The 23,382-nt window shown below is 36.4% G+C and overlaps 1 protein-coding gene across 1 annotated transcript in view; it reads right to left on the reverse strand.

The window, feature by feature from the left end:
- The window catches only part of LOC150075109 (uncharacterized), a 481,445-nt gene that overhangs the window by 157,430 nt on the left and 300,633 nt on the right, over positions 1-23,382 (reverse strand). The window contains exon 7 of the mRNA XM_090388677.1: positions 5,272-5,409. Coding sequence (XP_090244803.1) covers positions 5,272-5,409 — 138 coding nt within the window. The remainder of the gene's footprint in view (positions 1-5,271; positions 5,410-23,382) is intronic.

Raw genomic sequence — 23,382 nt, forward strand, 5'->3', positions numbered from 1 at the left:
AATGACCAAATAGAACTCCCCTTCACCTTAGAAGAAATTCAGGATGCAGCAAGCCGCGCGAAAAATAAGAAATGCCCTGGATTGGACCTAATTGAACCGGAGATGGCAAAAGAAGCAACGGAACATATACCTGAATTACTGCTAAAACTATTCAATTGCTGCCTGGAAGCAGGTAAATTTCCACTACAGTGGAAAAAAGCAAATTTAAAACTGATCCTAAAAAACCCAACAAAGCCACCAGAGACACCTAGTTCCTACAGACCCATAGCCCTGCTACCAACCCTCAGTAAAATATTCGAACGGCTGCTACATACAAGAATCACAAGGCATTATAATGAAGCAAATCGTAACATGTCAAAGCAATACGGATTTACTCCTGGCAAATCCACTATCGAAGCAATACAGAACCTCCTCTCTAGAGTTGCCCATTGTAAAAGGAAATACTTCCTCGTCATCGCAGTGGATTTCGCTGGGGCGTTCGACACCCTCTGGTGGCCGAGCGTCTTGGCGAGACTCAGAGCTGCCAACCTTCCATTGAATCTTTATTATTGCATGAAGGATTACCTGGCTGATAGAGCAGTGCAAGTTACCACACCATATAAATGCCTCAGTCGCCCAGTCCGCAGGGGCTGCCCCCAGGGTTCTGTCCTGGGGCCACTCCTGTGGAACTTTGTCCTGGACGAATTCCTCGCCATGGATCTGGGTGGTGTGGAGGCCCAGGCCTATGCAGATGACTTGATCTTGACCATCGAGGCTGACAGCAGATCCTCCTTAGAAATCCAAGCAAATGATGCCCTGCAAAAGCTGCTAGATTGGACGAAGCTACACTTGCTCAAACTAGCACCCGACAAGACAAATTCGGTGCTGCTAAAAGGTACGCTAGACATAAGGAGACCACCACAAATTAAAATTGAGAACAAAACAGTTAAGCTGTGCGAACAGATTAAATACCTGGGAATAATCTTGGACAGAAAATTAAATTTCAAGCCACACCTAGAATATATTAAAGAAAAGATAAGAAGATATGCGGCCCTCCTCGCTAGAGTCACTCGCAGGGACTGGGGACTCAGACGTACTACCCTGTCTTTGTACTACAAAGCTCTCTTCATCCCTGCCATCACATATGGCTCCCCTGTCTGGTACGCGAGGGCGGCACTAGAAGTGAATAAACGAATCCTCGAAACCATTCAGAGGACCATCCTCCTTACCATGTCGAGAGCAACTAGAACGACTAGCACGGCTGCCCTCCAAGTCCTGGTAGGAGTTCTACCCCTGGATCTCGAAGCTACCCGCTGTGGTCTGCTCTACCATCTTGCCAGAAACACATCGGCTACGATGTATGACCTCACCACTGACATCACTAATGACCGCAACTATGAGAAGAGAAGAATCACCGACCACCTCATCCAGATTTGGCAGAGGAGATGGAGCAACACAGAAAAAGGTGCAGTGACCAGAAGATTCCTCCCCACTGTCACCAAGCTGTACCCTAAGGCGCCAGTGTGGTTTCACCCTGGTCGAAATACCACCTTCCTCCTTACAGGACATGGCCCGTTTAAAGCTAAACTACACCAACTTGGTATCATAAATAACGCGGACTGTCCCTGTGGCAACCTGGAGTCCTGGAGACACTTAATGTTTGAGTGCGATTTGTATGACGACCTGCGACTACAGCTAATAACGTCAATCCAATATATCCCAGACAACCAAGAACCCAGACTGCTAGACACTCAAGAGGACTACAAGGCACTCAGTCAATATGCCCAGGATCTATTTTCTAGAAGGAAAACAATGATAGAAATATACCAAAGGCAACCCAACTAGAAAGAATGCAGGAGGTCAAACAAGTAAAAAAAAAAAAAAAAAAAAAAAAAACTCACCATACCACAGAAAGACAAGACTTTAGGATGATTTGAATGGCCTACTGTCGACCCAAAACTGCACTCCCTTGTGCGGTTTTTTTTTTTTTTTTTTTTTTTCGGGGAGGGAGAGGGGGAGGGGGTATTTGCTCTTCTCCTCTCCTCGCCTCCCCATATTTTCACTCTGGTGGGGCATGGGCATGCCCCACTGAAAATGGGGGGTCACCTCTCTATCCGACCCCTCTTCTTCCTATTTCATCCCCCAGTCTTCACCCTCCCCTCCCAACACTTTCTCTTGTACAGCGACTGCCCCACATGTCCAAATTTAAATCACATCAAATTTTGCCCGACCTTTTAGGCTCTCTAGAAATAGTTCTTTCAGCGTAAAACCCCACGCAGCGCTTTCTAAATGCAATTTTACTTAAACCGATAACTCCAACTTAGCGATAACTCCAACCTTTATTTTAGGTCCTCGTCACCGAAATCCCAGGAAAGTAAGTGGCAGGACCTGCCAGAGTATAATTAGTCTCTTGGTACACCCGGCCGGCGTCCCCGTCGCTAGGTATGGTAACGCCGGGTCCCACTGGGGGCCCGGCGGCCAACAGGCCGGATGAACAATGGGCACAACAAACTACATAGCACATGACCCATACATTATTTTTAAACCTCTGGCATAGACAGGGTACTGTCACTCGATACAAAGAACATACGCGGAGATGGGAGAAATCCCCGGAGCCGTCAGACCCTCAACATACCTATACCTATACCTATACCTATCCAATTTAAAGTACGTCGAATAGTTATGATGCAAAGTGCAATGGGCAGTCCCATGTTATAGCCCGCCATTAGTTGTGCCACCATGACTGCCTTGTTGTTCTGCACGAACTGCTGCAGTCGGCTCTCACCATGTTCATCCATCATCGGTTTTGCACAAGTTTTACCAATTTTCTACCACTCCTGGTACACTCACACAGTGGAAGATCGAGAACGGCCTACCGGACACTATGTTTCGGAGATGGACATACTTCCGCACTTTTTCGGAGATGGACATACCTCCGCACTGTTTCGGAGATGGACGTACTTTGCACAAACAATCACGACTCGTTGTCATATCACGGCCTGATCGCACAGTCGTCACATATGACATTAGTGCCAGTTGTATACATGTCCGCACATCAATTGTTGATTGTGTTCACCCGCCATTAGGATAGATGGTCCTATTTCGATGTTCTTCTTCGGAACTTCTATCGTGCGTGTATATATATTAAGTACACTGTCGTCTTCCAGCTGAACAATTACAGACAAAGATTGCTTTCCAATAAGGCCTGGTGTGGCCACCCTGCGAAAGGTAAACCTATTTCATGAGCACCAGGCTGACCAGAGGTAATGTATATGGACTTCTTTTTAGGGGGTTCTGTTTAAGGACAGAGTGCATACTTTAACAGCTCAGTTCGTGGGTAAACTGGAACACGCAATCACTCCAAAAACGAAGTTCGTAGGTCCGAATAATGTAAATGATCAACGTCTTGCTTATGGTGGTTTATCAGGGAGTTGCTGTTCATTCAATTTCGTAACTATAGATAACTAATTTTAACAGTATTGATATTTGTTAAATATTTATATTTAATAAATTTTATATTTTTTATTCATAAATAATTATTGGTGAATAAAACATATATATTTGGAATTTATACGACATTCAAATATTTTATACCTCGAATCTTTTTGCCAAATATTACATAGTTTTTTTATTAGTTTTTTTTCCTGTTTATCTTCCGGGACGACTACATAAGGTCAAAGGAGATATTTTATTACTATTATTATTTTTTTAAACAGCAGATGCATGAGGATAAATTCAAATCATTCTTGACTGATGAACGCATTTTGCATTCTTACGAATTTAGAGAATTTTACGAATTCTAGAGAATTTAGCCTACTTAAAATTACTTTTTTACTAAATTTATAAATAAATATCTTCCTGCTTCTAAAATCATTTTTGAAGGTGTCATGATAAATTTTGATTGTTAGGAAAAGAAAAACTGAGAAGACAGTTCCCACCAACTCGAACCACTTCGAAGACAGGAAATATGCCAGCATCTCATTCTTCCTTCAGATAATTTTGGTAGACAGACACTGATTTTTGAGTTAATTAGGCTTATGCTGTGCAGTTTTCTGCTAAGTAAGTCGAGCTCAAGACTAAGTGCTTCACTCTTACTATTAGTACTGATTATGTCCTGATCAGTAGTGGATGTCTTCATTTATAAAACCTCATCTATGATAATATTTCCTAAAATGCAGGAATTAGATTACTATACACAATATTTCACATCCCCAGGCTACACTTTCTTTGCTGACATAACGGCAGTCTTTTAATATTTAACAATTTTTTTACTTTAATTTCTAACATCTAAGTACAGGGCTTCTGTAACTGAAGAATATGATCCGTTTTCTCAAAGAATGGCGTGCGCGTATAATGCATATCTTCCGACTGACATTGGTGGAAAATTTTAAAGAAAAGTGAATCCGATTTATCCGAAAGTTATTTACAAAGGCATGTTTCATATCTTTCATCTGGAAACTTGAGGAGAAATTGTAGGAGGTCGACTGACATCTTGAAAAACCGGTTTTTCTCCAATGTCAGGTGCAACTGTAAAGAGTTTTGTACAGCTCTTTCGAGTCCACATTATCTAAATAGGGGTACCGCGAAAGGATTTTTAAAAATTTTATTTATCACTTTTTCCATATACGTCTTATTACATTTCTTAAAGAAATCCATTTAACAACTGATAGAATGACAAAAAGATCACTACTGGTTCGCCTATGGCAACTCGCCGAAATTTATTTTAATCCTATGTGTCACCTATTTTTGATTGATGGTTGGGTAAAAATTCTTTACTTTTATTTTGAAGTAGACAGAACAGATCTACATTAAACTGAGGGATCAAAAACGTACGAAAGTTAAAAATACTGCTCATAACAGTTGATCTGCGCATATGTGTCAATTCATCTCTATGACAGATTGTCTCGTGTTATAGAACTCAGTTCATCATTATGAAATACCAGAAAAGTTCTGGAGGGAAAGAAAGAAGGGATACCTAGCATATATTTTAGAAAAATTTTTCCGTTGTTGGGATTTCCAGAGTGTTGTATTTTATTTCACTTTATGATGATACTGGCTTACCTGTTAATGGATATACAAGTATAATAGACAGTCTAACAACATATTCAATACGAAGCCATTCAGAATTAGTGCTAGCGTAACAATACGAGAAAAGAAAATACGGTAGTAAGAAAATGTCAGCAAGTCATTACTTTAGTACAAGGGGAAAACTGAACATTCATGTTCTAATGAATAAGACTTTCTGATAAACAAAATGACTATTCATTCTTTAAAGAAAGGAAGTGTCCTTACCAGGATTGCTAACCCATTCTTGAAGAGCTTTTTGTAGTCGGCGGACATGTAGAGGCTTACTAGCCATTCCTACTAAGGCCATGATTTCCAGAAACTCCTCCTCTCCTGCCTCACAAAGCTGCTGTACATCGTCGCCCCCTAAAATACAAGGACAAATATTAGTAATTCATTCGCATAGCAAATTATAAAATTAATTATAAAATATTCCTGTTTAAACTCAGGAAGTCACAGAGGATCACATGGGTTCATAAGATAGAGAACACAAGGACACTAGCATATTTTGTAGTACAGTAAAATCCCGTTACAATGAATAACGTTTTAATAAATATTTCACTATGTTGAAAATATTTCTAGGTCTGGGCCGACTTCCCTTTTTATTAGTGCTTTATTAGCCTCGTTCGAACGAAATATTTCTAAGGATAAAAATCAGTACAACGAATTATTTTCAAAATCCACTTATGCCTAAAATATACTATTTTACAACGAAATAAAAATTTTATTGGAAAATTATGAATTCCTTCTACACAGCCCATATTGTAAATATGACTATGGAAACATTCGCTTGAAGAAAAACATGGAAGTTTAAAGATGCGGCAAAAGAATTCATTATCACATCCTTTACTATGTTTTTCACCTTTTTGAATTTTATGCTTTTTTTTTTTTTTTGTTTCACTTGCGGTGTCCACATGTTTTGATTGCCCTAAAGCACATAATTCCCGAACTTTTACACCTTGCGCCCGCTTAAAATATTTCATGAATTTCGATCACTTCTAGAAAAAGTACAAATATACAAGCCTGAGCTGGATTTTAACTATACTTTTATAAATTAATATGTACTTCAATACATTTAATCTTAAATATTGAAATAAAATACGCTTCATACCTGGATTAGTGGGTTGGTTTGTTTATACTTAGTCAAACAAGTGTTAATAAAAACAACATTTGTCCCCCAAAAACACCAATTGCAACCCCCCTCCCAGGAACGCGCCCCACACTTTGGGAGCCTCTACACTAAAGTTATATATTAATGCGAAGGAGAAGGAAAGTTAATCCTTAAAATCAAAACTGGCGTAAAATATGTGAAAAGCAACTTAATATTTAGCAACTGTACTATATTTCTGCATGTGTAATTTTTTTATATAAATAAAAGATGCTTTCAAATCATATAAAATAAAGCAGAAATTAGTACTTGTATATTAGAAAAATTGCTGAAAAATTTATCTAAACAAATAATGAATCTTTTGAAATAATTTTCGGTGATATTCATTTCAGCACAACGAAATGATTCCTGAGAATTTCCTTGTAATAAGATTTTACTGTAATACGTGGATTCCACCATGCAGCTTGATCAACTTTGATAACGATAGCTAATGGGTCATGCCAGTATACAATAGCAATATACTTATACAGTGAAGGCATGATAAAATGAACGAAAAAAATATATTAATTGCTTTCTCATGTTGTTTAAGGAGGCGTTTTTAAACTTTCTACTTCTTGCAGTCTAACACCTCCCCACTTTCTATAAGACCATGATGCGTCAGTATGCCTCGAATGCTTGTATTCCAAGCCGATTTTCGTAAATCGTGGAAGTAAAAATCAGCTAAGAATAGCTATCTATAGCCCAAGCAGGGATAAAAACTTTGTGGAGAATCCCTCCCGTCTGTTACCAGAATCGAATCTGAGATGTTTTCGAAAAGTGTGGAATAGCGAGTATTCACTGTACTGCCTAGAAAACATGCCACATGAACTCTGAATACACAACATAGCTTAACGACCATTAGCAACCAAGCAAATTGCACTCTCTATTCCTGGGAATTTTGTTTTATAAGAATTCGATTAAATTAAGGGATAAACTACTATTCATGCTGAAACTACTGTAGATATAAATAAGTATCCGTCCAGTTAGGTGTGATTAATGCGTCGTAATGTGCTGCTGTAGCCGAGTGATTAGGGCAAGTACACGTGCTTGAGTGACCGTGATTACTAAATACGGTGCTGTTTCTTGTATTCTCTCTATCTTAAGAACTCTCTATCTAATTATACTCCGGGACGACCACATGGTCGTCCCGGAGTATAATCAGAAAATTTATTATTTATTTCCCACAGAAAATTGTTCCCAGGAGCATTGGTACAATGTGATGTTTCAGGATGGGTGAAGTCTTCACTATGGTTTTCAGCATAAGCACATCTGGGCCGGGGGAAAGACCAATCAACACCAAGGAAAGGAAATACTGAGAAGGAAGCGCTTTGATTGTTTTGTTTGGAAGTTTCTGGCACATCGACTGCTTTGGTTACAGTACGCCAGTTTCTGTGGTCTTTAATTGTGTGCAACCCCCCAATAGGCCCTGAATGTTGCCTGAACGTTAGGAGATATCATACTTTCTCCCTTTTTATTTTCCTGTTAAGGTTGACAATCTTCTTTGCTGGATATTCATGACATAACGTATTATCATACTAAATTTCATTGACTTTTATCAATTATTTTCAACTATTGCATTATTACATTAATATCTTAACTCTTGTCCACCAGTGTATATTTAACATACTGAGTAATAAAGATAGTATGTATATTTCGAATAAAACTTTTAAATAGCTAACATGCTACTCAGAAGTTTTATTCTGTTAAACGTAAAAACAAAAACAGATGAAAAGATTATTGGCAATTTTCAGCTCTCTTACAAAATATTATAAAGAAATGTAAAATCATTGTTTATTCTTTTTAGGCTGACTGCAAGTATTTTGAACCTAAAAGAATTGCTGAAGCTATCTATATGAGTAAAAACTCAGAAAATGTGTGCGAATTTCTTAAAAGATGTCAACTGGGTGTATTAAAAATCACTAGATATTCAGGTGTAGGAGGTTTTTTTTATTATTATTTCCTGGTCAATGGTGAATATGAAATAGTTTGAAGCATGCATTGTTTCAGCTCATATTTTTGCGAGAATAGCACTTCAAGTGTCGAACAGCTGCATGCAGCTCGCAAAGCCACGGTTCAGCCACCCTTGATATATCATTTGTGACTGAATGCATTCATACTGATGTAATGGTAATAAATTTCAAGAATAATCTGAGCTTGAATCTTATCCCCCTTTCCTACAAACGGGACATGCTCAATCATATTACTAGGATGTAACAGCCATAAATAATTTTTATGAAGTATTCAATAAAATGAGTTCCTCGGCAGAGTAGATTATATAACTAAGAAAGTGTCAAATCTAACCGGAGCAAAACTAAATCTATATCTTATAGGTTAAATGATACCTTATCACTCTGACTGGCAATAACCGAATCGGGTTTCATATACAGCAGCGAGAGGAATTTATTTCTCTAAACTATAACTGTAATGATAAACCAAACATGACCGCTAATGACAACTGTAAGAAATGCAATGCCATTTCTAACGAAGCAGTTGTAAACGTCACATTGGATGGTAAGCTGATACACCTAGTTACAGTTTTTGGTTATCGCTAGCGTGAACGCTCCTAGTTTAATTGCTCTTGGCTTGACTAATAGCAATTACCTGATTACAACAGTCTGTTTGAAGTGCAACACTACACTATAAATTAGAAGATGACAATTCTTCTAAGCAAAGGCTATGACAAATAAACAAAATTTGGCCCGCTCACCACATACACCTGGTTATTTACATTCAGTAGTTTAGATTACAAGTAATGCATTCAAAATGTTTCCTGGATGATGTTTTTATTTTTTATTTTTTCTGTTATACAAGCAGTGTATGCAGGGTCGGATTTACACATAAGCTACAGCTTAGGGCCTCACATTACAAGGGGCCTCGCTCCATCTTAAAAAATCCTTTTATTTTTAACATTGTCACAGGTAAGAGAGAAGGGCTTCGTACATGTTATAGCTTAGGACCACAACAACTTTAAATCCGGCCCTGAGTGTATGTTTTATTTTAATAAAAAAACAAAAGAGGAAAATTCTCGTAGTACGACATTTGATGAGTAAGGCTGCCGAGTCAACGCTGTTACTGCATGTTTAGTGGAATATTTTTTTTTACCAGAGCTGACTTGAGCGTTGGTACACTGCCGTTGCACCAAAATCAAACCATCCATAACCTATTTCTCGTCTTTTACTTCTGATCGCGTCTCTCAGATGGTGAGACTCATTCATGATTAGTCGATCTTCCGAAATGAATGAATTCGAAGTGAACGGTAACTTTGTGAGTTGAGCGGTCAACAGCAGAGGTTTCTATTTACAGACAGGATGCTATCATAAGCTTATTTGCGAACATCACTAAGATAACTGAAATATAATGCTACTTTAAATCTCGTTTATTATCTTCCCGAAATAGCTTTCTTAATGAAAACACGTACGAAACTTCTTGTCGAATGGAATTCTGTTTCACATGACCAGGATGACATTTGATAGGACTAATGAAGGCTTGATTCTATGAAGCACAATATTATTCTACTTATTCCTCTTTTTGCAGTGGAGTGTTGTGAATTTTTTGAGATAAGCAGTACCAAATATTCTGAAGGCAATTTAATAAAAAGATGTTGCCCAGAAAGTTACCCTTAAGACTTATAAAAAAGCTGAATTTTGCTGGGCTTTCTTCTTTGCGAATTCATTGATAGCTCTATCGCACAACCGAGGTGGCTTTTCCAATTCACAGAATATTTGTTTCCCTAGCTGCGCACAAGATATGTTGAAAACCTTTTCTAGCCTTGCGAAATATGTACGCAGTTCTTAATTCATTTCAATATTGAGAAATTATACTTACGTGAGATACTTATTAAGAATTGTTGAAGTCAGTTCAAGGAGTGTCACTATCTCTTCATAAGTTGTAAGTAATTTGATTTAATGAAAACTAGGACTTTTGTGACACAATCTTAATTTCTGTGGCATCAACAAACTAGGATGAGTTGTTCAGAATTTGCTCAAAAACAATCAAGGCCATGAGGCATCGGCGTACATGTCTTTTCGATAGTTTACAATATGTGCAGAAGGAATTAAGGCCATGGGAAGTTGATATACTGGCTATAAATTGCTGTAGTCTGTAGTGAAGCTGTTTAGATTTTGTGCTGCTCAATCATGATTGTACACTGCGTGTTAAACTCAAACTGGAAGCATTTCAAAAATTCTGACGATGATGAGAATAAGATTCATGTCTTTTTTAAACATTGTGAGAGCAGGGTATTCACGCTGTATTTTTCTACAACGATGATGATGTACTGGTACATGTAAGTGGTTAACAGGAACTGAACATTAATTTTGAGAGTAACTTGAATATAGCTCGAAATTTTAATTATTCATTATATAGTATATGTAGAACACGAACAGTTACTATAAAAAAAATCAAATTATTATATTAGGGCCACCCTTAATTTCTTACATATACCCTTTTATATATGAGGTCTGTAAATTGCGTGTGTTCTCTGGTCGATTTGCCTGTTTTGCTGGACAAAAAAACCCCCAGTTTCTGGCGGAAAAAAAACTTGCTATCTACGCCTGAGACCGACTAAATCAGCCAAGAAGTGAAAAAAGCCCATTAAAGTTCTTCGCCTCATCGACGAGATTCGAACCCAGGCCTTTTCCACCCGGTGTTGGGAGGAGTTACTAGAAAACAACTTAATATCATAAAATACAAAGTATTTGCTCTAATTTACTTAGGAAGAGGAGGAGGAGCAGACATTTTTACCAATCCTCCCTCCTCTGGATACGCCGCTGTGTTACAGAGCAGCGAGGCTCTTCACAGAATTACCCGCAAAGCCGTTATAGAGAAACAAATTCAAAAATACTGTAGAGGCATAGATGAGCTTACAACGGTGAAACGCAATTTCGAAGAATTATCTTTATTTTATTCATAACTGTTTGGACTTGAGGAATTCCAAAAAAAAAAACAAAAGAAAACAAAAATAAATAAAAAGAACAAAGTGAATCCAAATTATTGAATTTATACCTTAGTTGCTGTAACAATATGCCTTGAATCTCACAATACAGGCACTTTGCGAATGATCTTTTTTTTTTCTTTTTTATCAGGCTTACTTATATTTAGTTTTAAGAATTCTTCAAGTCTGTATTTCTATGTTCGATCTTGAGTTCCTTAGCTTTTTCCCAACACCGATTCAAAATCTAAATTTCAATTATAGCTTTCGTTATTTGAAATGACTCTTCGCTATTAGGTAAAAAAAGTCTACTTGAAAATGTGTTTAAAAGAGACTCCATGGGTATGAAGGCATCTTGGTCTTATTTTCGAATGGATTTTGTCTAAAATTCTCATATGGGAATAAGAGAATATGGGACAAAATGGATAATGCCTCCATCTGCTATATTCTCAAACAGTGAAATAAGTAAATTCAGATATTCGTGAACTAATCCAACGTACTTTCTTCAATTTACTTAGGGAGAGGAAATCTCACTGATACCCTCTCCCAGGATCCGCCACTGCGTAAGCAAACAGGAGGTTCCACACTGGTGAGAGAGAGAGAGAGAGAGAGAGAGAGAGAGAGAGAGAGAGAGAGAGAGAGAGAGAGAGAATCAAGGTAGGAAAACCATTCACTCCGAGGAATGTTGTAATTTATGATTCATATGTCATACATATACATATATGTTATTGTAGCCCTTAGAGCCAAAAATGTCAAATATCAAAGACAAAAAATGTCTCAACTTCGAAACACCTTACAGTAGTAAGGCGTTTCGAAGAATGCCATCTAATTCCTAAGCCTAAAATTGGTTGTCTGTCAACATCACAAGAAGTGATTCAAAGAATTGATGAAGTGCAACAACAACAAGCCCAATCAAATTCATTGAAATTATTTAGTGCCATGTATCTGGTGTGATTTGCTATTCCCTGGAACACGGTACATCAAGCTTTAAAGGTAGATCACCACCTGTTTCCCTATAAAATCAAACATCGACTGAAACCACAGGCTTATCAAAGCTGTCGTAATTTCGCTCAGTGGACGATTATACAGGATCCAGAATAGTTTATTAATATCCGAAGGACGAATGAAGTGCACTTTCACTTTGAATTCTTGATAGGCACAAATTGTCGAAATTGGGCTGAAGAAAATTCTCATGTGCACATTGAGGAATCATTCTACCTATTAAAGAGTATGATTTGGATTTACAGTACACTTTATTATTTGTTCCATTTCTCTGAAACCATTAACAATTGAGAACATTTTGAAACTACACAATTAATGGTACACGATATCTTAAACTACTGCAGACCAAAATAATCCCAGAGATTAATGAACGTTGTTTACATAGAGGCATAATATTTATGTAGGGTAGTTCTATGCTCCATATTGAAATTAATGTCAAACAGCTCCTACGAAAAAACCTTCATGGAAGAGCGAATTAGCATTTACCATCCCTGGCCTAATTGCCCACCAATCAGGCCAGGGATGGTAGATTGCCCGCCCTTCAACTCTCAGGTTTGTAGGACGCAATCCGTCCGGAGGTAGTGAACATTCTTACAAAAAGTTTAGGTAGATGTGGAGAACATAAAGCCCCATCTTGATTGCTTAATAGAAAATAATGGTAGACGTGTGGAGATCTGAATAGTCAACAAAACTGGTGAAAGATTTTCCTTTGTGTAATTTTTCAAATTAATCACTTTATGTGCTCACATGTGGCCAATTTTCGACCGATCACTTTTATTGTTTAAAAATCCCATATATGATTATAATTCAAAAAACCGTTTTTCAACATGCCCTATAGCTTTTAAGTTATTAATCTTTTTAAAGTGGGAAAGGACTTCATAACCCCCTTGTAGTAGTAGTAGTAGTAGTAGTAGTAGTGGCATGTGATGCAAGAAAGCAAGTGTTATGAGCTTATGCAGCATTAGCCAAAAAAAAAAAAAAAAATCACACCATTCCCTCCAAATGCCTGTCCAGTTCCTCCTTAAATTTATTTAACCTATCAACTTCCACAACGACAGATGGAAGTTTGTTCCAGCAATTAACCACCCGCTAGCTAAAGGCAAATTTCCGCACATCTATTCTACATCTATCTTTTCTAATTTGAATTTATGCCTCCTTAGGTTCGTAATCTGAACAACTGGAAGGATCCTCAGAATTCAGCGTGCTCAACCCATTCAAGGCCTTATACACCTCACAATTAGATCACCGCGCAGGTGCCTAGTCTCCAGCCACTGCAATTTGCAGAACTTAAGCCTCTCTTGGTAAGAGAATCCCTTCATTCTCGTCACCAATCTTGTTGCTCTTCTCTGTACACGCTCAAGCAAATGTACATCTTTCCTAAAATGAGGCCTCCAGACCTGTACGCAGCAGTACTCAAGGCGTGGCCTGACCATTGCCTTATACAGAGGGATAATCACCTTCTTTTCCCTGCTAGCAAAATTCCTATATATCATTGACAAAACCCCATGACCTGCCCTGGCAGCCTGTCTGCATTGCTCAGAAAACTTCATATCTGACTGCACAATTACTCCCAGGTCTTTTTCATTTTCTACCACCTTAAGTGTAGTACCACACAGTTGGTACGTTTCTCTGGGGTTACTTCTACCCATATGCAGTACTTTGCATTTGTCAAGGTTAAACTTCAGTTGCCACTTCTTAGCCCATCTGCCCAAATTATCTAGATCCTGTTGCAGTAGCACACTACCACAGGCACATTAGTAAATATCGTTTTACTGATATACAAACACCTTTGTCAAGCATGGTCTGCAAACTGGAATCGAAACCAGACTATTCCATATGCAAATGACAAGGAATAACTACTCAATCGTCAGGGAGACCTAGTCTAGGGTAATAGGGTTCTCTAGGAGGAAACTAGTTTTTTACTGCGCAAGACACACAAACCAACCTTTAAAATAGGCCATGTAACGATAATTACAATTCTTGGAGGGAGATGCACAAAAGGAATGGCTGGACGGCTTCTCGTAGCCTTAAGTTCCAATGGGAGAACATAATATTCTATCACCTTCTTGTTCATATACAGACTGACTGATCTATCAATTAATGTCTTTAGAATTCTAATAAATTCTATTAATGTCTTTAGAATTCTAATAAATTCTATTTAAGTTAGTGAATCGTAAAATGTTGTTGATGAAGCAATTCAGTATGCAGATAAATGCATTAAACTGAAAATTTTCTTTCGAGTGGTAAAAATCAAGAAAATAAATGAAAAGCATTAATAGGGGTAAAAAAAAATGACCTTAAAACACTTCTCGGTGTCTTTCGCAAAAGGACCCAGCTCGCACTTGCTAAGGAACTGCAATTTCAATGGCCTACGATACGAGAGGAGGGTGAATAGATCTTCCCTCTTTCTCTCTTTACCCCTCTCCCTCGACCCTTCAATCCTCTGACTCCTTGTCAGGTACCTATTGTGACCGGTTAAATCGTTTTCAGCAATATGGTTAACAGGAAGAGGCACCGTCAACGAATGGGAATCAATGACCGCTTCGGCATCTACCGCATATGCAGTGAGTGCATTAACCAGGCGGAATCTCCATTGAGAAAGCAGTACTGATTTAACCGGGGCTGCATTAGAATTTTTTCACATAAATACATAGCCCCGTATACGCTTTTCATTTTTTTTTTCAACTTCCTAAAGGTCTGTTTAATTGTTAAGAATTATCTGTAATCTGAAATTGTTTATGCTTTGACCAAAAATCATGATCCCATCTGTCTTCGTTCAATACTTCCATTCCTATAAATGTATTCGCTGTATAAGTTAAAGAGGTACTGTATAGCGACAAGGTGTAGCTTTGTCTCACTCTCTTCCCTATACTAAACCATACTGTCTCACCAAAGTATGTTCTCACGTAATCTTTTCGCAGTGCAAAGGTTGAATAAGAATGACTGTTGAAAACCTAATTTCCCCAATATATTCTAAGGTCTGGCATGGTCCAGTCCTTACTATAATCAATGAAACATAATTAAATCTCCTTCTAGTCTTTATCTTCTGACCTTTATCCCTCTTCTAAATCCAGTCTATTGATCTGGCATATCCCTCTTCAAAAATAATCAGGATAATCGTTCGATTATTCGCACAATCGTTCGCACGTTCTTTAGCATTACTCTTCTGTGGTTCTGGGATGTACACTGTTCTTTTATATTCTATTCCTCAGATCACGACATCTTGTTCCCTACCTTCCGACACAAAGTTGTTAGTCCTGATCGCTTCATGTCCTGCTACACTGAAAAGTTCAATTTGTATTCCATCTGATCTTGGTGTTTTTCAGTTTCTCATGCTTATTCTTTAGAACTTCTACTGAAAAAAAAAAACAAAACAGAAAGAGTTAACTAATGGCATACGATACGACTAGGAGAGCGAATAGTTGTTTCTCTTGTTCTCTTTATCCCTTCAAAATCTTCCATGACTCCTTGTGCATATTTCTGTAAGTTTAAAATTTTTACATAATTTCTCTCTTTCCGAAGAAATCCCATGTTTTATCTTTTTGGTTATTTGTCGCAATTTTCTGCTATTCCTAGCTGAGATACTATCCTTTCTCTTTCTTGCTTGAAGTTCGAAATATGTATTTAGTTGTTTGACTTTCTGAAAATTGGCCATGGCTTCCATCCTTCGTGTGTCTCTCTCTCTCTCTCTCTCTCTCTTCCACAATTTTGATTACTTGTTCCCGGAAAGAACTACCTTGTTCTCCTTTTCTTCCTTGTAAGTTTGAGAACATTTTCTTTTGGGTCTTCCTTTACAATTTCGCGAATCCCTTCCATAGCCCATCCAGTTCTCTGTAACTCAGGTTCAAATCTTGTATTTCTATAGTATAATCTGCACATTTGCTCTGTCTACTTTTTTGTTTAGTTTAATATGAATTTCTGTCACCTGAAATTCAGGGTGTTCCTCTTATTGTACGAGCATTAGGATTTGCTTGTTTCTGACGAGCTCATCCTGCCATCTTCGAAAGAAGTGTATAATTCGATTAGAAGTAAATAAAAAATAATAAAAAACGGAATGTTTTTTTAAATTTGTTTTTATCTCTCCTCGTTTCAACTCAGTTTCTTACCTTTCTTACCTCAATTTTTATTTTAGAATATTAGTGAATCTTACCGGGTAACTGTGCTCCAAAATTCAAGAAAATAGAGTTTATTATTATTGAGACATGCATTATGGCTTTGTGAATACATTTTACTTTACTTTGCCCCACTCCCGGATATTAATAGCAGCGATGATGAGTTCGTATAATAAACTCCGGCAGAATTCCAGAAAAAACGTTTTTTCTTTTTTGTTTTTACAGAGAAAGAAGACCCATGGCGTTACAGAAGTTGGACTGTATTCAATATGTTGGGAAATATATTACATGTAAAGATATTAAGTACAAAGAATGAAACACTTTGCTTTTCAAGTGAGCAATTTAAATTTAGTATCGAGACATATTAAACAGGGCTGATGCAAAGTCCCAAACAGTATAAAAATCAAACTAAACTGATAACAGATGACGTTTCTGAACCCACTTTAGGATTCTATCATCATGCAAAAGTTACAAAATAGTTTAATATTAATAAAGGCAAAATGATGCAAGGGAGCCAGACTTATTCAGTGTGTTATAAAAAAGTCATCTGATTACACTGAGGTATCTGTTCAACACTTCGTTATATTTACATAAGCTCTCTACTGCTACGAGATTAGGTAGTTAGCAGTTCCAACTGTTAATAGCTCTGGCTGAAAAAAATCTTATAACCAGATTATGATATTCCTTCCTTAATAAAAAGCCATGTCCTTTAGCTTGTGCACTCCAAAAAAGAAAGAAGAAAAAAAAAAGAAAAAAAAAGAGATCTTCACTATTTGAGATCCTCATGATCTCAACTTGAAAAATTCCGACATATTATAGAAAAAAAAAAAAAACCACAAAACATTATGTGCTGTATATTGCGAGCCTCTCTGCATTACTCAGAGGACCTCAAAGTCGGATTTGTACAATTAATTCTCTTTTTATTTATCAAAATTGTTATTACTTGCTTTTAAAGTAATAAGACAATCTAGGTTTACTATTATCTAAATGAAAACATTAAATTTACATGTACTGAACATTACACTACCATTACAGTAAAAACACACAGAGAAAATTACACTGCCGTTACTAAGAACACACTGAACATCACATTGCCATTTTCCAGAATAACTACTCGTAAATAATTTATCTAGGTTTTGTTGAAGCATCATAGCTTGGTCGTGGTAGCCCTTGTACAGGGCCGTTCCGACCAATCCATTGGTTATTATACTCCATATTTAAAAAGTTAGAAAATCTAACATTTTAAATATGGATGAAAAATTATGTTTCTAACATTTAAGAAATGTCACTCTTCCGTTATGTTTCTAAAATGTTAGAAACATCACAGAAAAGTGGGATGGTATACCGTCGTGCATAAACCACATCCTCTGCCAATTTTAAAAGCCTGTCTTCTAATAGTTCCCACAAATTTTTCCGCAAAGGTGTGCAATTCCTGAAAACCTTGCTGGTTAAAAATACGAACCACTAAGATTGTATCCAAGAACACCGCACCAAACACTAAAAGAAAAGGCTGTTAACAATGTGTACTGACAATCCTATGTAAGTTTTCTTCGTCCCAGGTACGGCTGTTTCGAGAGCTGAGATTTCATTTCTTGTAAAACATGAGTCGTATATACAAAGGGAACATGACTGAAAAAAATGAGGACCATATGCACATTGCAAAATCAGCGACTAATTAAAGTTTCTGCGTTAGTTGATTATCTGGCAACAATTCTTATACAAGCGTGCTGTGGAATGGATACAATGGATAATATCAGCATTTACTTGTAATGGTTTCAGCGTAGGTTTCCTCAACTCGTATCTCCACAGCATCAATTTTTTTACGATTTGGTGTTCGTCAAATCGGAATTATTTGGGCGTATCTGCGAATAACAGCTACGAAATTCTTATGAATTTTACTATAAATTAAAATCATATCAGTTAACTTGGCAAAACTAAACAGATTTGTAAGTGTCTCCCACAATATCATTTTAAGAAATGCCGTACTGTAAGCAAAGAGGCAATTATCGTGTTTCCAGCGATTGTAGCCACTGCAATGTGAGGTGATAGCTACTCAGTGTCCGCTCTCGATTATAGTAGCAGGATACATCACCGCACACCATTACTGTCTTGCATGCAAGCTTTCGCCAGTACTGAAAATACTGCTGAAACAGTCTTATTTTACTTTATTTTCATATAGAAATCACAATGAAAAGCAAAGGATAACTTCAAATAGACTGAATAAGTGGATAATAAACTTTTCTGAACATCTTTTCTTAACCCCTAGCATTGTTGCTGTTATGGGCATTGCAACAGGCATACATGTAAAATTTTTTCACTGATTGCAATAAAGATATATATATATATATCATTCAGGTGGCATGACATTGAGAAAACATCACGAAGCCATAGACTGAGGCATTTAGAGACATTACATGCCAGCATATTTCATACTTATGACATGAAATATGTTCTGTTGGCAGACAATGGAATCTCACATTTTATTATTATTAATTCATTTATTAAGAATTTTCCAATGGGGAAGGAAGATTTACAAAGTACATCAATTAATAAGAATAATTTTATTTGTATATCAGGTAAAATATGAATAAGATACAAATGCCATGACAAATGATATCGTATACAATTACACATAAACTGTATTGATCAATATTACACTTTGGCATATTCAATTACAAATAATTTAAAGGCCATGTTCAAAACCTAAAAATTTGGATTTTCGTATCAGTCCTTGTTTTTTGGCAGTTCTGCTTTCATGTATTTTCAGCAACAAGAACTGATGTGTAACCCAGAATAGCATGTTGGGTGTTTTAAAGTGATGATTACACTGGGCCTTTATAAAGACCTCCGCTGAGTTTATAAATCACTTCTAGTATTTCTTTTTTATATTGGTTGTTTTTCTAAGAATTTCTTAAATTTAATTTTCTGAGGCTTCTGGACAGCGGGATACATTCGCAAATACCATGCAGTGTAATGATTTTAAGCTATAATACATGAAAAGATTTTTACTAATCTCTTGTTGAATGATACGGATTACAACGTTCAGAGACCATAATTGAGTTTGAAAGGCTGATTGCATCCAAAATTGTTGTAATTACTCGTGGCAGGATTGTCACGTTTCATTTTTAAATGACAATTTGCCATGGCTGGAGATTAAGGTGTTTTTAAGGAGTGCCCTTGAGATAGTGGGTAAATCGCGGTTAATTTTATTAAACTACCTTGAGTAGGCTCTATCAACAGAGCTTACTTAAACGGTGCAGATTAGCTGCGTTTTGGGTTTGATAATGGTAAATCTTAACCATCTAATGGTTACTTCAAGTAGGATCACTGGCCAATGTCATCAGCCCGTACGGAGTAAGAGTCGGCCAAGAGCATGATAGTGGCCCTCTACTTTTCTGGTCTGCACAGTCTCTGGATCTAAATCCAACAGAGCACACTGGTAGGGATAGGGTCGAAAGGTAGTCAAAAGTATGACCCAAAACTATCCACTATCCAGGAATTACAGGATGTTATTCAGTCTCCACAGCTAAATATACGAGGAACGGAACATGTCAAGGCCAATTCATGCCGAGACGGATGGCATGAATTGGCCACACTGTTCTGGAGGCGAACTCAGATCGGCACAATACTTGGGCTGCATTTCTAATAAACTGTTCGCTGAATGTATATTGGCTACCATTAGTAAATATTTAATAAATACTAATTTTATACGATCAAAACCTATCATAAAACTTGATAATTAAGTACTCAGATAAAAAAACAGAATTTAAAACGCTGCATCATAAAATTATAAGTAGAGAAGAATAATATTTCTGATATAAGTGCATTAATTACATTTAAAAGCTGACTTTGGAAGCATGTAGACCAGAAGCCATATTTCAATTTCAGCTTACAAGCACGAGAGTAGCCGAGTGGTCAAGTCTAGGTAAAGAGTTGTTCTCGTCTGTGTTCGTAGCTGCATTTGGGTTGTAAACATAACACCAGTGTTCGCCGTCGACCAGTGGTCCGCGTGACTTGACAGTAAAACAGAGCTTGCTTTATTTATTTATTATTTATTTTTTTGAGGTAGATAACAATCCCATTATTTGTAGTGAGAAATACAGGTATGCCTATAAGAATATTATATTATAACGTATATTGTGTATTTATTTAAAATAATGTATTTAAAATAACGTATATTGTGTATTTATTTAAAAACAGTTATTAATATATTTACATTTACAGTTCAATAATTTTATAGCACGTAGTCTCTACTTCAAATATAAAAGTAATCCATCTGAAAAAAAGTTTGGAAAAACTGCACTATATGATATAATATCATATAAACTGCGCTAATCCTGTGAGGATCTCCAGGAACATAACAGATTAACTAATTTTATTTTGAAAATAATTTTTAATAATCTTATAAGAGACTACATTAGTATTTCCCCAACCAGTGGTCCGCGTGGTTTGACAAAAAAAAAAAAAAAAACAGAACTTTTTAGGTAAACAACAATATCATTATTAGTGGTGGGAAATAGAGGTATGTCTGAACCGACTTATAGGCATACCTGTATTCTCCACTGCAGATTCAACCGCCTTCGTGGGTAGCACAGTCCTTCCCACACCGACTGGAAAAGACTTGAGTTCGAAATCCGTCAATGACGCAAGGAATTTTTATGAACGTGACTAAGTTAGTCGATCTCAGGCGAGAGTAGCATCGTTTTCTCTTCTGGGTTTTTTGCCCAGCAAATCAACTACAAAACACATGCAATTTACAGACATATTATAAAAGGCGTAATATGGCCTAAGTTGCTGATGCGCCTAAAACACAACAACAGATTCAACTTTACTTTTTCAACGCGTTGCCGTGATGTCACACACTATATAAATAGCGCTTCTAAAAAAGGGGAATATTTCGCTATTTATTAAAAAAAAAAGTGCCATCGCCCTGATGGTTGTTTCTGTGGTACAGCTGCCTCCTCAGAGAGGGGTTTATCAGCAGCCAGCACAAACTAGCAAAGCAATTAATAAGATAAAGCAAGCAGATTCATGGTAACTTTTTGTTTGAATACCGACCAAAACAGACACGAAAAGAATAATGGCAGAAATAACAGTAACTAAAGGATATATAAAATCACGTAAAAGTAGATTTTATAAAAATAATTTTACACACCAAATTTAATACAGTACCATAAGCGTTTTTAAATTACTTCATTATTAAAAAAACTGAGCATACCTTGCCCAAATATACTCCAATCTTTTAATGTCAATTTAGTTGGTGTCAACAAGAATCAGAGAACCTTTCCATGGAATATTTTAAGGTATTCCTTTTGGCGTTCAGCTTTGCAATTCTATAAATTTAAGACGTGGGGATAAGCAATTTAAGAATAAGTCATCAAGGGAATATTACAGAAATAAGCAGAACGGCAGAAAAGTTCCAGCCCCTTATTGCTTTACCTTATCAATTATTTTGCAAATTTGTACTACAGGTGTCTACACACTGTCTGATAATACCATCCTTTAAATAAACAGAACTTGCTTCTCTTCTAGAAGTACTATTTATTTGTGAAAGCAGTACGATACCAAAAAGGGAACTCAGCGAAAAAGAGTTGGTGCAGAGTCAGAGAAAATTAAAACTGTTTAAAATTTTTTTTCGCCTATTTTTCAGGTTTGAATAGAAATAAAGCATCAGAAATGTTCCTTCTATTTTACGTATTTTCCTGATATTCTTAGATTTTAATAGTATCATTTAATAATATTGTTAGTAGCATTCTAACACCATTCTTTTAAAATTCTCATTCATTGGGGTTTAAATGTGCCAAGATTCTTTAACAAAGAATAGATTTTAAAACCATACGAATATTCGTAAACACAAAAATACTGCATCATAATTTTACTCATATAAATTATGAATATTTTGGTGAGTTCGTTATTTCCAGGTTACCAAAGCAGAATTAAGATGAAAAATAAACTTAATTTTACTCATTCTATAAATTATGAATATTTTGGTGTGTTCCAAAGGTTACCATATACTACACAAAATCGAGAAGATAAATTAAAAACTGACAAGTGTTCAGGCGACAAAATGTGGCCTTTAATATAAGAAGTGACGCAATTAGAGACTTTGAATCCTATTTGCATTTAGTTTCATCACTCATGTACGTGTTTGGAGCTTAAATGAGCTGGAGTGCTAGATGAAGATGACAATACACTTCCCAAGTGGATTGTCAACGTTGATTAATGGGTTATTACAGCAGACTAGAAAACACATCACGGTATTAGCATAAAGAAAAGCAGAAACGATCTGAGAATACTTTCTGTATATCTGTTAACCACTGTTGGGACTTAAACTTTATGTTTAAAGTAAAACGCATGCAAATAAAAATCTTGAGGTCATTTAATGTATCTATTTAGGTAGGTGGCTTACAAGTATCACTGATGTAACTTTACCACATAATTAGAGATTTCTCGTTCCCTTGTTTTAAAATACCGTATGTTAGATAATGTATTTAGTAGTATATCCTTGTTAATAAACATTGATTTTTTAAAATTATTATTATCAATTTATTGCCAATTAGTGGCTGTCCTTGGAACAGCTAGTAGGCTAAAAGGGTATACGCTGATTTGTATTTACAAGAAAACAATTTTTGCTCTTTCATACAATAACGTATAAGAGAGAAACAGTAAAAAATGGAAAAAAATGAAAGTTATTAATTTACAGGTATGCTTACAAAACTAATTATTTGAAAATGAAAGGCACAAGGCATAATTCTTATGGGTTTTGGTATTTAACTATATAATATTGGTATTTAACTATATAATAACTTTAAATAAATACACCGTAGTTAATCCATACATTTGAACTACATAAGTAGTACAGAAGGCATCGTTTTAATTGTATCTCATATTGTGGTTGCCTTCACAACGAGATAGCGGTATTGCACTACTTTAAATAAATAACGTTTCTCTAGTAGAGAAGACTACTGTTATTTATTTTCTGAGGATACCACCACCCAGACGATCGTTTCGAAGCTATTGGGCTTCATCATCAGTGGGCGGGCAGGTACCCTGGTAATGCAACATGCCATCACAGTTGCGAAGTTATATCCACAACTATACTACTTATGTAGTTCAAATTTATGGAATATGAAAAATATGAAAAACTA

This window comes from Mastigoproctus giganteus, chromosome 14 (assembly GCF_048544385.1).
Source record: "Mastigoproctus giganteus isolate SK-2022 chromosome 14, ASM4854438v1, whole genome shotgun sequence".
NCBI classification, from domain to species: Eukaryota; Metazoa; Arthropoda; class Arachnida; order Uropygi; family Thelyphonidae; genus Mastigoproctus; species Mastigoproctus giganteus.